The sequence below is a fragment of the Periplaneta americana genome, chromosome 10 (assembly GCF_040183065.1).
Source record: "Periplaneta americana isolate PAMFEO1 chromosome 10, P.americana_PAMFEO1_priV1, whole genome shotgun sequence".
Taxonomy (NCBI): Eukaryota; Metazoa; Arthropoda; class Insecta; order Blattodea; family Blattidae; genus Periplaneta; species Periplaneta americana.
This window is the reverse complement of record NC_091126.1, coordinates 84,256,289-84,269,388: the sequence shown is the minus strand read 5'-3', so window position 1 is coordinate 84,269,388 and position 13,100 is coordinate 84,256,289. Positions and strand designations below refer to the sequence as shown.

At 34.3% G+C, this 13,100-nt stretch overlaps 1 protein-coding gene across 2 annotated transcripts in view; it reads right to left on the bottom strand.

Moving 5' to 3' along the window:
• LOC138707841 (phosphatidylinositol 3-kinase regulatory subunit alpha-like) overlaps positions 1 to 13,100 on the bottom strand; it is a 570,572-nt gene that overhangs the window by 13,760 nt on the left and 543,712 nt on the right. For both annotated transcript variants that reach the window (XM_069837816.1, XM_069837817.1), the window contains exons 9-11: positions 12,005 to 12,281; positions 5,428 to 5,852; positions 2,270 to 2,518 (exon numbers count right to left, since the gene is read on the bottom strand). In XM_069837816.1, the coding sequence (XP_069693917.1) occupies positions 2,270 to 2,518; positions 5,428 to 5,852; positions 12,005 to 12,281 (951 nt within the window). The remainder of the gene's footprint in view (positions 1 to 2,269; positions 2,519 to 5,427; positions 5,853 to 12,004; positions 12,282 to 13,100) is intronic.

The window sequence follows — 13,100 nt, the reverse complement described above, 5'->3', positions numbered from 1 at the left end:
AGAATTTGAAGATCATCCTATCAGTAAGACTGTACTTCTGAGTTTACAGCCACGTGACACTCTTGCATGTATCTACGATGGACAGTAGTGGAGCGCGAAAATTGAGGATATCAGTTTAGAAAACAAGGATGTTTATATGTTGTTCAATCACCCAGCAGGTCCGAAAACCCACTTCAAAAGTCATCTGCTAAAATAGTTTGGACGCCTACTGAACATGTTCTTTGGAAAATATCTCCTTTGGAAATTACAGCAGTAACAGGCTACTCACATATTGTTTCCAACAATTTGTCTGAAGAAATATCTCAACTGCATAATCAATGCATATCTTAAAAATTTGTTTGTATTGGACTTTTTACACAAAATATGTAATTAGTAAACATAATAAGTGTCTTTATATGATGTTTTGTTAAATATAACAATATTCAATCATAAAAGTATTACTACAGTATAAACCTTTTTTTTTTCCACTAATTCCCCCCTGTTGTAACTTTGTTCCCCATGGAATACCGAACTCCAATTTCTTTCTACAGGTACCTCTCACAGAGTACTCCTTATGCAAAAAATTTTAAATATTTATTACTTCTCCCATCAGAGATATTAGGGCTGAAATTAGGAGAAAAACTGAAAAGCGAGCATTTTTTAAACTGCTTTAACAAAAAAAGTAGACAAGTAAGAGAGCTAAAATATATTTCGCTAAAGTTTGTCTTGGTATTTCATTCCTTCCCACTTCAAAAAAGAATGTGGTTGTTTAGTCAACTGTCCGAAGACACGTCTGAACCTCACGAGTGACACCAAGAAAGCACCACTTATGAGACAACTAGGCCAAGAGCAGTGGTGGTTATTCAGGTGAAGTAGGTGAAGTGCCATTTCACCTATTTATGTGTAAAACATAACTTTATCTCGTATTAATAATTAATTCTAATTATTACCAGTACCGTATTTCTAAAATAAAAAAAATTTTCTTTTTGGTCGTTATGAACAGTGTTTAGTTGTATAAATAGTACCTGTAACTGTCCACTGAATAGAATAATGTCAACTGTTATGAGTGCTGAGCGGTGGAACTTACAATACTGTAGAGGTGGAAAAAGAACTAAGGAAGAGACTAGTGAAGTGCTTTGTATGGAGTGTGGTATTGCATGGGGAAGGAACATGAACATTATAACGAAGTGAAGTAAAACTACTAGAAGCATTTGAAATGGAGTGTATATAAAAGAATGGAGTGTGTGAAATGGACAGAGAGAATAAGAAATTAAGCTGTTCTAGAAAGAGTGGGTGAAGAAATAATAATGTTGAAACTGATCAGGAAGAGAAAAAGAAATTGGCTTGACCACTGGCTAAGAAGAAACTGCCTAGTGAAGGTTTGCAATGGAAGGAATGGTGAAGAGAAGAAATTTCGGGGTAGAAGAAGATATCAGATGATAGACAACATTAAGATACTACATGGATCATATGCGGGGACTACGAGGAAGGCGGAAAATAGAGAAGATTGGAGAATGCTGGGTTTTCTGTGAAAGACCTGCCCTCAGGCAGAACACTACGAATGGCACTATCAATGAAAGAATCCACTCTGGCCTTATTACAAAGAAAAATAGAGTAAAAAGGTACAGGTCATAAAATATAGCTTGGATTGTGCTGAAAATAAGTGTTTTCCTCAACTTTCCACCATTTTTCTGAGCTCAGCTACTGGTATTGCATTTATAGCAACTGTCTGCAAAAGGCTGTCATTTTCATATGAAGGTAAATAAAAATAAACTAATACTAATTTCTGTCTACTTACAGAAAGGAGTCATCACTGTTAAAAAATACTGTAAACATTAAAAAAAATGGTAAAGCTACCATTGTTACACCACTCCATTTGGATTGACCTAGGAGTGTGATCTATTTCAGAGTGGGAGACACTACATCTCCTCATTCCTGGTTCTGATTGTATTTCCTAAGCCAGTCTATATTAGGCCTACAGATTTATTTTATAACTGGATATGCAGTGTTGAGTTTTGACAAGTGGCTAACTGCTTTTTCCTCTGAGTTCCGTGACTAACTACATTATAAAATGCAGGTGAGAAGAATCCATAACCTCAGAAAACACTTTAATGCCAAACAGTGCTTCTTTGAGGAACAAAGTGCAACAGAGGACCTCAACAATTATTTCTTCAATGTCTTTGGTGTTAAAGATTTCGAAACTACTGCATTATAAGAACAAAAGGCAAAGCGGAATATTTTACAAATATAGAAGTTAGAAAGTAACTATGGACGAAATAACATTTCTTACACAATGGACAATGCAAATTGCCCTGTTCGGCTTGGACGGACAAGAAAAGTTCCATCAGGACGACCAGCTAGCAAAATTTCAGCATTCATGCGGGTGCAATCCATCAAGAGCCAAGTCTCCACATTCTGGTGAGGCAAATCCTCCAAATTCACATCTGACTGTAATTGTTCTAAGGCCATTGCGGAACAGTCTTCAGCCAGGATAAACTGAGTGATGCGTTGCTGCCCTATTCCACGATGTTTCAGCCACCTGTGGAAATAATGTGTACCGGTAACTAAAACAATAGCACATTGATTCTGAAATTGCTTACATCTTATCTGTGCTAATAATCCTATGTACATGCGTAATTTTCAGATACTGATTTATTGCTTTCATGGCCGATTTTCCAAGTATTTTTAGGACATTTAATGACTGTTAAACTCTAAACAATTGTTAAATATAGAATTTTTTTCACGCCTTCAACACCAGTTTGGCTTAAAAGATTGTTAACTTCAAAATTGTAAGATTTTAGGCAATTAACTCATTTGACAAATAGTTAAATGTGGCAGGTGACACCACAGCTATTCAAACAGAAGTTACGAAAGTAATATTTTGTATCTCTCTTTAGAGAATGTTTAAACAGGACTGATTAATGTAAAGGTATACTTTGAAATGTTTAACAGGTACAGACCCAGGAACAAAAGTTGGGCCCCTGAATTTTGTTTCTGGATCTGCACATTAATGTTAATATAGAGAAGGTAATCTTTAGAAGTCAACTGATTATCATATTGGCTGCTTATTTTGATCCTGAGCTATTATATATTGAATATTTAGAAAATATGGGACCTGAACATGGCATGGTAACTGGAAATGATTCGTATACTGTGCATGATACTCAATTTGTGACACAATATAGATTTTGAAAACAAATGGGCTTCAAAATTTTGCAAGAAATTGAACCCAACTTGAATATCCTACAAAACAGCAATTTGGTCACTGACTCCAATTCAGCTGCTACCGGTACTAATAGCTCTGAGATTCTATCAGCATATTCCAAATTTCACCAGACCGGTGGACATCAATGATGTCACTCTGCAGCGGAATAGAAACAAAATTGCCTGAAGGTTCGATGGCTATCATGGCGGCTGTACAAGTTGTTGTCTGTGCTACGCTAGCAAGATTTTGCGAAATTCCATACTGTCATCTCGCTCAAAGAAAAGAGAGCATAAACAATTTATTTCTTGAATTAGTACCGGTACTAATAACTGGTCTACTGACATGTTCGTTCATAAACCATTAACAATTTTTTTTATGTTGTGCACATTACAAACAATACAGCAGAACACACCGCCATGACACAACAGTACACGATGTCATTCGTCTGCTAATTCCCACCCTATACAAGAAACAATCAGATTCACTGATGGCGGCTGATGGGTACTGCCACCACCTCTGCAAGCTGATGGCACCGGTGCGACACCAGTGGAGCATAAGTGACGTCATCATTGAAATTCGGAACACCGTGATGCCAACAGATTGCTCAGCGCTGAGATTCGGAATACACTCTATGCTTGTGGCTCTTTTCAATAACTATAGCTGACGTCAATACTGTTTCAAAATGCATAGTGAGGACATAATATATAAACATGTTTAAACAGTAATTGCTCCTTTGAGACGACATTACATACTATTTCTGTATGAATCTGAAGCAGAAAGAGTGATTAAGAATATTATATTATACGGAATTTTCCTGGGGTTTTGGGTACAGCTGACTCCACCCACATTGTTGGCTGTAATGTCACTTGGTGGTCACATTGCTGAGATTTCTCGAATAAAGAAAGTCATATTTTAGCATTAGATCCATCTATAACCTTGCTTTATAATTAGGCCTACTCGTATTACTATTCATGGATCACAGCCTACTGTAACCGATTGAGATTTTATACATGTTTCACGATCAATTGCAATACAGAATTTAAAGAATAATTTCAACCAATTACAAATTTCCTTGCATGTGCAAAATCATTACCAACTCCAGTTGAGTAGTTGAAATATTGCTAACAAATTTTATAGTTTACATGTTATTTGTCTGTGGTTATAGTTAAGTGTTGGTTGTTTTAAACAAAATTATCTTTAAGAAATGGAAAACATATCAATGAAATATTTGATATAAATAGGCTGTTAATTTAACATTTGTTTAGTGAAATTAAATATTACTTGGAGAAACCAGCCATCATATTAACACAGTCTAGTATATACAGTCACGAAGCTCAATACGTAGGGAATATGCATTTATGGATAGTTGCTAACCACTAGGATCGCTACTATCACCTCATCACAGACAATGCGAAATAGTACGGGCACAGTCTATTGTTCCTAGTACCCTCAACAACTCAAGCTTCATGACCGTATATACTAGACTGTGATAAAACTCCAAGCAACTGAGAGTACTAGGAACAATAGACTATGCGATAGTAGCGATCCTAGTGGCTAGCACCTAAAGTTAAACTGTCATTGAATGAATATTTCCTACGTATTGAGCTTCGTAACTGTAAGTACTAGACTGTGATATTAATTTAAAAGAACTTGTGACAATTTATCAATATCATAAAATATATTTTTATAACAACGAAATTCTCACTCACAATAGCGAGTAGATGGGTGGAAACCCACGCATTCATGCACACAAAGAAATATATCAGCTTTCTATTTATCTAGATTATCATTAGGTAAGCCTTTATTTTCCAATACTTTCACCAGCTACTTAACAACGTTGTTCTAAGTGTGTGGATATCTAGCATCATTGGAATGGGTGATAGATGATATTCTGGTGGAATGAGTTCCGATAATCACTTTGCTTCAGAGGAAAGCCCTGAAAGAAAGCAAAATACGTAATCTTCCAAAGCAGGATTTAAATCCATGTCCGAGTAGGGCCTTGAAGAACAACACCCGCTCGCTCTCCGCAGACTACATCAATTATCTATCATATGAAGGATGGATTCTACTAAATATTGTTACAGGTATTATGCCTAGAATATAATCTAACGTATTACACACATTATTACGTTAGTGTTTATGAACACTTTCCTGAAATATAATAGAGATAAATATTTGTTTCATGTATGTTAAGTTCCAACTCTCATATTATGTGACACATCATGTGATGTATTGTTTCTCACCCCTGATACTTCTCCTTCAGGCTGAAAAGACGGCAAATGTCTGGCTTCAGCAGCAGCACCTCCCGTTCCAAAGAGTGGCTGTATGCTACCTGATGCTTCAGCTGCTCTTCCTCTTGCTCCAGACTCTCTTCTAAGGTCTGCAGCTCATGTTTCAAAATGTTGTAATTCTCGAATGCATTCGGTATTTTACTGGTAGTCGGCTTCTTTTTGAAATTTTCCAGCACTGAAATTTGGTCCTTAAGCACTCTCACAGCCACCTTGAAGGCCTCCAGAGCATATTGTTTCAACTGGATTTCTGTACTTGTACGAGTAAGTGCATCAGCATACTCATCAAACTCCTTCACTTTCGCTGAATATTCCATGTGAATATCCATCAACTTCGTGGCAAGTGATGGAATGTCACCTACAGTTGGAGGTTCCCGTGCCTGAAAAATCGCAATAAAGTTCATGATATAAAATTATTATAATGTATTGCAGTGGAGAAGAATAATTTTCTTTCACTATATCTCAAATAACAATCATACAACAAAAAATTAAATACTACTGATTTTTATAGTAATAAAGGTAGCGCAGCAGCAGCAGCAGCAATAACACATCAATAATAATTAATATAATATTACATCATATTACGCTTTGTAATATTTCATGTAATGTAATATTATATTATATTAAATATATTACTATTTTGAACAAATTTTATTTTATTCAGCTTCCCCCAAGTGGAGGCTGCCTACAAGACAAAGCTTACCATAAAACTGTCGTTTTTTTAAATAAATGGTAGGTAAACAATTATAATGGAAAAAAAGAAAATAATGGAGAAGTGAAAGAAAAAGATATAACACATTTATAGATAAATGAAAACGATTAAACAAATCATCATTAATTCTAGAAGAAACATAAAATTTCCTAGTGTCTATTTGCTATCAGGTGATCGCAGTAGTCTATTCAGCACTAGTTGCAGTGGAGAAGAATAATTTTCATGTCATCTCAAATAACAATCATACAACAAAAAATTAAATACTACTTGATTTTTATAGTAATAATGGTAGCAGCAGCAACAGTAGTAGTATTAGTATTAGTATTAGTATTAGTAGTAGTAGTAGTAGTAGTAGTAGTAGTAGTAGTAGTAGTAGTAGTAGTAGTATAGTAGTAGTAGTAGTAGTAGTAGTAGTAGTATCAACAATAACAATACTGTAACAATAATCAATATTATATTATATTATATTAATTATTATATTCAGTTTCAAATACTTGGGAAATACTAGAAATACTAGAAGCAGTAACATGAGCTGCAGCCAGGAAGTCAAGAGGAGGATAGCAATGACAAAGAAAGAACTGGAAAAAGAACTAAGGAAGAGACTAGTGAAGTGCTTTGTTTGGAGTGTGGCATTTTATGGGGCAGAAATATGGACATTATGACGAAGTGAAGAGAAACGAATAAAAGCAGTTGAAATGTGGATATGGAGAAAAATGGAGCATGTAAAGTGGACATACAGAATAAGAAAAGAAGTTGTGTTGGAAAAAGTGGGTGAAGAAAAATGATGCTGAAACTAATCAGAAAGAAAAAGGAATTGATTGGGTCACTGGCTGAGAAGAAACTGCCTACTGAAAGATGCACTGGAAGGAATGGTGAACGGGAGAAGAGTTCGGGGCAGAAGATATCAGATGATAGACGACATTTAGATACGTGGATCAAATGCAGAGATTAAGAGGAAGGCAGACAATAGGAAAGATTGGAGAATGCTGGGTTTGCAGTAAAGACCTGCCCATGGGCAGAACACTTATGCATGTATGTATGTATGTATGTATGTATGTATGTATGTATGTATGTATGTATGTTATGTTATGTTATGTTATACCATATATATTATATTATTCTTATTGCGGTTCCTTTAACTCTAGTCATTAAAATATAAAACTTAAAGAAAACTAAAACTTTAAAATGATAAATTATTAGAAAAAGGCTTATACAAATGAGGAGCTCAATTTCAAAATGTGTCTTGTCCACCTGATAACGAAAATGAGCTTCCATGCATTCTTCAAATATAACTTTCATAATGTGGCTTCAGGACGCCATCTAAACCACTAAAATCTCTGCGTTAAAAGTGACTTGTAATCAAACTGACTCTTGTCCACAGCAAAATTGCAAAAAAATATTAGTTCCAGCTTTGGAATCAAAGAGTCTCATGCTCTCATTTCATTCTAAATTCACCCAACGTCTTTGGTTTCATAATGTCTCTTGCCTAGCTGGTAAGAAATGTTATACCTAAAAACGTTTTTCGTGATTTCCCACAAAGTTACGGGAATGGACAAGGGTTGTTTTGAAAATAAGCTCCTCAAATATACTCCCACCACTACAAAAACTTCCTACCATCGTCACAGACAACAGAAAATACCGAAACAAAGCAAGACAAGCTGATGCAGCAATAGTTCTTCAAATGCTGATTATAGGTGCATAAACTAGCACCAAAATGGAACCATTATCATTCGGTTGTATAAAGTATATTATCGTTTTTAATAATCGTCAACATTTTTAGAAGATTTAAATTTTTTAATTATTGCATTGCATTGTATTATAATATAGAAATAAAGTGCAAATATATTATATTTCAATAGTGAGAAGTATTGTTACACATGGGGCTGAAATTTTCAAACTAAATCAAAATTTAAAATCGAAACAACTATTAACAGAAATGCATTTTTAAGGTGGTCAGTGATACAAAATTAGAGAAGTTTAGAAATACAGATATAAGAGACAAAATGGATGTTAAGAAATCTGTGCTGGATTATATGACATACTGATACATAAACATTTGAATTTGTGTAGACATGTGGGAAGAATGCAGGAGGAAAGGTTACTCAAGAAGGTGTTGGAATGGTGTCCACCTGGGAGAAAATATTGAGACAGGCTTCGAAACTCACAGATAAAAGACGTGAGAATAGGGATGAGGGATAGAGGGCTGTAAGAATTTAACTGGATGGATAGGAATGAATGGGAAAGAAAGATAAAACTTTAGGAACAGTAAGATGCGTATACTTTGTAATTCTGTACATAAATACCGGGAAATATTATACTAGAGACCATAACAGGCAAGTAAGCCATAATATATGTTGGATGATGATGATGATGATATATTATATATTATTACAGGTATATTACATTATACAGTATTATAGAGGCTTATTATTTAAGATGATAATCTTAAAGTTCTCGCTTTTCAGAGAGATTTAGAATCAGTCATCTGTAGTAAGCTTACAGAAGGATGTTCAGTCAAGAACAGTAAAATTCAGAAAATATTTGACAATAGTGCCAAGTGTAATTTTATTGGTTATTTAATAACATTGTATAAAGTGTGCGGTTATCAATCATTAATGTAATTGGTGATAGCCGAATATAGGAAAGTATTTGTCACGGGAGTACTGGACATTCACTTTACAGTTGCGAAAAATATACAGTGAAAAAACAAAAACATGTATTTTATATCTGTTTTTTTTTTTAAGATGGAACATGACATTAGCACTGCGATTGGGAAAACAATTGAATATCACACAGCATAGGAGGACTGTTGCTATGCTAACAATGGCTGAGTTGCCAATGTTACATTTCCCATGGTTGCCATTTGTTGTGCATACAGTGTCAGCTACTAATATGTTTCGTGTTCCATTCTCTGTTAATTTTTGTATTGTTTTATATCTTTGTGTCAATTTTATTGTTAATTAATGTTTTAACATCAGCTAGTAACTTATTCAGCTGATCTCGTGGTCACCTGAATCGGCAATATAATGCTGTAGTTCCAAGCACGGTCGCTTAATTGTCATATCCCATCTTTCGAAAAAAAAAAAGTATAGTACCAGTAAGTGAATATTTGGGGCTAAGCGGGATGAAGTTACGGGAGAATGGAGAAAGTTACACAACACAGAACTGCACGCATTGTATTCTTCACCTGACATAATTAGGAACATTAAATCCAGACGTTTGAGATGGGCAGGGCATGTAGCACATATGGGCGACTCCAGAAATGCATATAGAGTGTTAGTTGGGAGACCGGAGGGAAAAAGACCTTTAGGGAGGCCGAGACGTAGATGGGAGGATAATATTAAAATGGATTTGAGGGAGGTGGGGTATGATGATAGAGACTGGATTAATCTTGCACAGGATAGGGACCGCTGGCGGGCTTATGTGAGGGCGGCAATGAACCTTCGGGTTCTTTAAAAGCCATTTGTAAGTAAGTAAGTAAGTAAGTAAGTAAGTAAGTACCAGTAAGTGACATCTGAACCCACGCCCGAACACAGCCTGCCTTGCAGCACCAGTCTCATTTGCTTTCACATTACTATGCCAGTACAGTATCCTCACAGTCTAGTATACATAGTCACGAAGCTCAATACGTAGTAAATATGCATCCATAGATAGTTGCTAACCACTAGGATCGCTACTGTTGCCTTATCACAAACAATGCGAAATAGTACCTGTATAGTCTATTGTTCCTAGTACCCTCACAACTCAAGCTTCGTGACTGTATATACTAGACTTTGGTATCCTTGACAGTGTCACTATAATAATAATAATAATAATAATAATAATAATAATAATAATAATAATAATAATAATAATAATAATAATAATAATAATAATAACAACAATAATAATAATAATAATAATAATAATAATAATAATATTATCATCATCATCAAATAATTTCATTCTTCCATTTTCAATATCATTATATTTGTCATTATTTTAATAATTATTCCAATGTACTTTTATTGTAATTTTTATCATTGTTAATGTTCTTGTTAAATTGTCTTGTGCTGAACTGTAATTGGCCCCTGGCTGTTGTACAGCACATAAAATATTAGTAAGTAAATAAATAAAATAAAAAATAAATAAATTATTGTTCTTGTTGTTACAATTAATTGCAACCACAACTACTTTACTCATAAGAATTTTATCAAATGCAGCTTTTAATGAACATTGCAAACCATTATTTGTGAAAAACAAAATCATGACTGTATTTAATTTATATATAGAGTTAATTTTGTACGTGAAAGAAAATAATCTTCCAACTTTAACATTAAGAAATGATATTCATTCCTATGACACAAGACAACGAAATGATTTTAATATCATAACATGTAGACTTGCTAAATCCCAAAAATCTTTTGACAAATGTCATTGAAGGTTGCAAATAAATTTCCATTCCATATTTTTAATTTAAGCAGAGCTGCTCTCAAATTTTACACCTCTATTTGGTTAATTTTAAATCTGTTTTATAATCGTGACGAATTTTTTGATTGTACAATCCCTTTATAATTTAATTGACCTTGTCTATACATTTTGTTTTTAGACATGTAATTTAAACTATTAAACTATTATATTCTAATAACAAATGTACACCACAATACTCTTGATATAGCATACTCTTATCTTTGAAAATTCTTTCATCTATTTAAAATACATTACAATCATTCAATTTCAGCGCAAAACATATTAAATAAGAGATTCACAAATACAGGGCTCCTACAAAAGACCTTTCCGGTTTCGAACACATGTAATTTACGTTCTATGAAATTGAGGTGCATGAAAATAGCACCAACAGAAAGAGAAACTCAAAAAGTTTAGTTGTGCCAACATTGTTTTCCTAGTTGTTAACAGTGCTCCATAATAGCGCATAGTTGTTCATTATTGAGGCAAAATGGCTGCGGCTGCTATAGAGAACAGAAAATCTTGATTCGGTTATTAATATGCAACAGCATTACTGAACAAATTTTGGTGCAGATCCACCCAGTGGGCCTACAATCCGTAAATAATACACTGATTTTAAGGCAAGTTTCATCACAAGCGGTTGCAATTTCATCCGCACTGACTACAGTTGCTGCAAGCCCTAAAACCAGTGGACAAAGTGCTACGAAGAAACTTCAGCATAAGTATGCAGACTTTAATTGAAAACGATGATGAATTCATTTATTCCGTGGTTTTTTCTGACGAAGCCATTTTTCATCTTTCTGGTAAGATAACAGACATAACCTCAGAATCTGGGGGTCGAAAAATCCGCGTACCCTACGTGAAACTTGACTATAGGCTTGATGTGTGCCGTGTTACCAAGGGGGGATACGTTGAACATCTTTAAGGTAAGGAACTAAACTTTTTGAGATTCTCTTTTCATTGGTACTATTTTCATGCACCTCAGATTCATTGAACGTAAATTACATGTGTTCGAAACCGGAAAGGTCTTTTGTACGAGCCCTGTATGTAAATACAATTTAATTTTTCAAAAGATTGAACATAAACAAGAAAATGCAACAATTTATTCTAGGTGGTAAATTACACAATAGAGTCAATTTACTTTTACCTTTTCCCATGATTAAAGTTTGTACGTTATATTAAAGTTCTACACACAACACCTGTATTATGTTACTCCATGAAGAAATGTATCAATAACATGGGTACAGTAAGTACCAGTAGCTACTGGTAACACATAAGTACAGAAATATTTTCACCCTACTTCTCTTTTCGACGTGTGATACCTCATTTTAAACAGCTCTTTACAAGATCTACATAGTATGCTATATTGCTCACCTTTTCTTTCCTTGACACTGGATATAACAACTGAATATCCAGCATGGAATTGTACTGGGCCAGGGAATTGGTGCGGAAGTGATGGATCAACTCCATAACGGACGAGAATTTGAAAGGCTCTGAGAAGCCATATTTTCCATTCCTTTGAAGGATTTTAATCAATTTGTTAGAACCTCCTTTACGTAGTGTCAGAGTGTATTCTCCTGTTTTCTTTGATGAATTCCGCACCAAAAATGTTCCATCTGGAGTGTCCATAAACTTCTCATTCACTTCCTCTCTGAAAATTGGAAGAAGACAGTAACAGGTTTAAAAAGTAGTGAAATAATCCAATGTAGCCACACAGACACAGCGCACAGGGGGCTCCAGTTTACCTGTCGCCTGGGTACTGCCCCCCCTTTGGGTTGTGAGTTTGGTGGTTAGAGGACATGAAACTTTAAGCTAAATAGAATATCATTCTTAATATAAACCAAAGCTTTTATTTATTATTAATCTTACAATCTGATAACATTAAAATATAAACTACAATAATGAAATTTATGCACTACCGGTCAAAAGTTTTCGATTAGCTTTGAAAACAACTATATACTTTATTTCAATGTACAAACACATCGGAAAAACTAAATAGATCAACAAAATAAATATTTTCTCTCTCTAGCATTATGATATGATAGAATATTCAAAATGAAATCCCTGTTTTAACCACAAATCCATAGTTGTGATAGGTGATGGAAAACTTATATATATATATATATATATATATATATATATATATATATATATATATATATATACACGGTACTTCCACAAAGAGGAACATCTGCCCGTCAATATGCAGGTGACAACTGGGATAAAAAGATAACAATAAGAACAATTTTTCATGAAACAAGTAACTTTTAAACTTACATAAATCAGTCATTTTAAGTGTCCTGGTGATTTATGGTAGAGGTGGTAATTAAGGATAGGCTATATATAGAGTTCCTTAGCATACCAACACATATATCATGAATGTCTGTACTTTGCATTTTTAATACTTTGTGTGTAGATTTAGTGAAGTGAAACAATGTGTCCTAACTCCGGACAGAAGGCCTTTTACTTC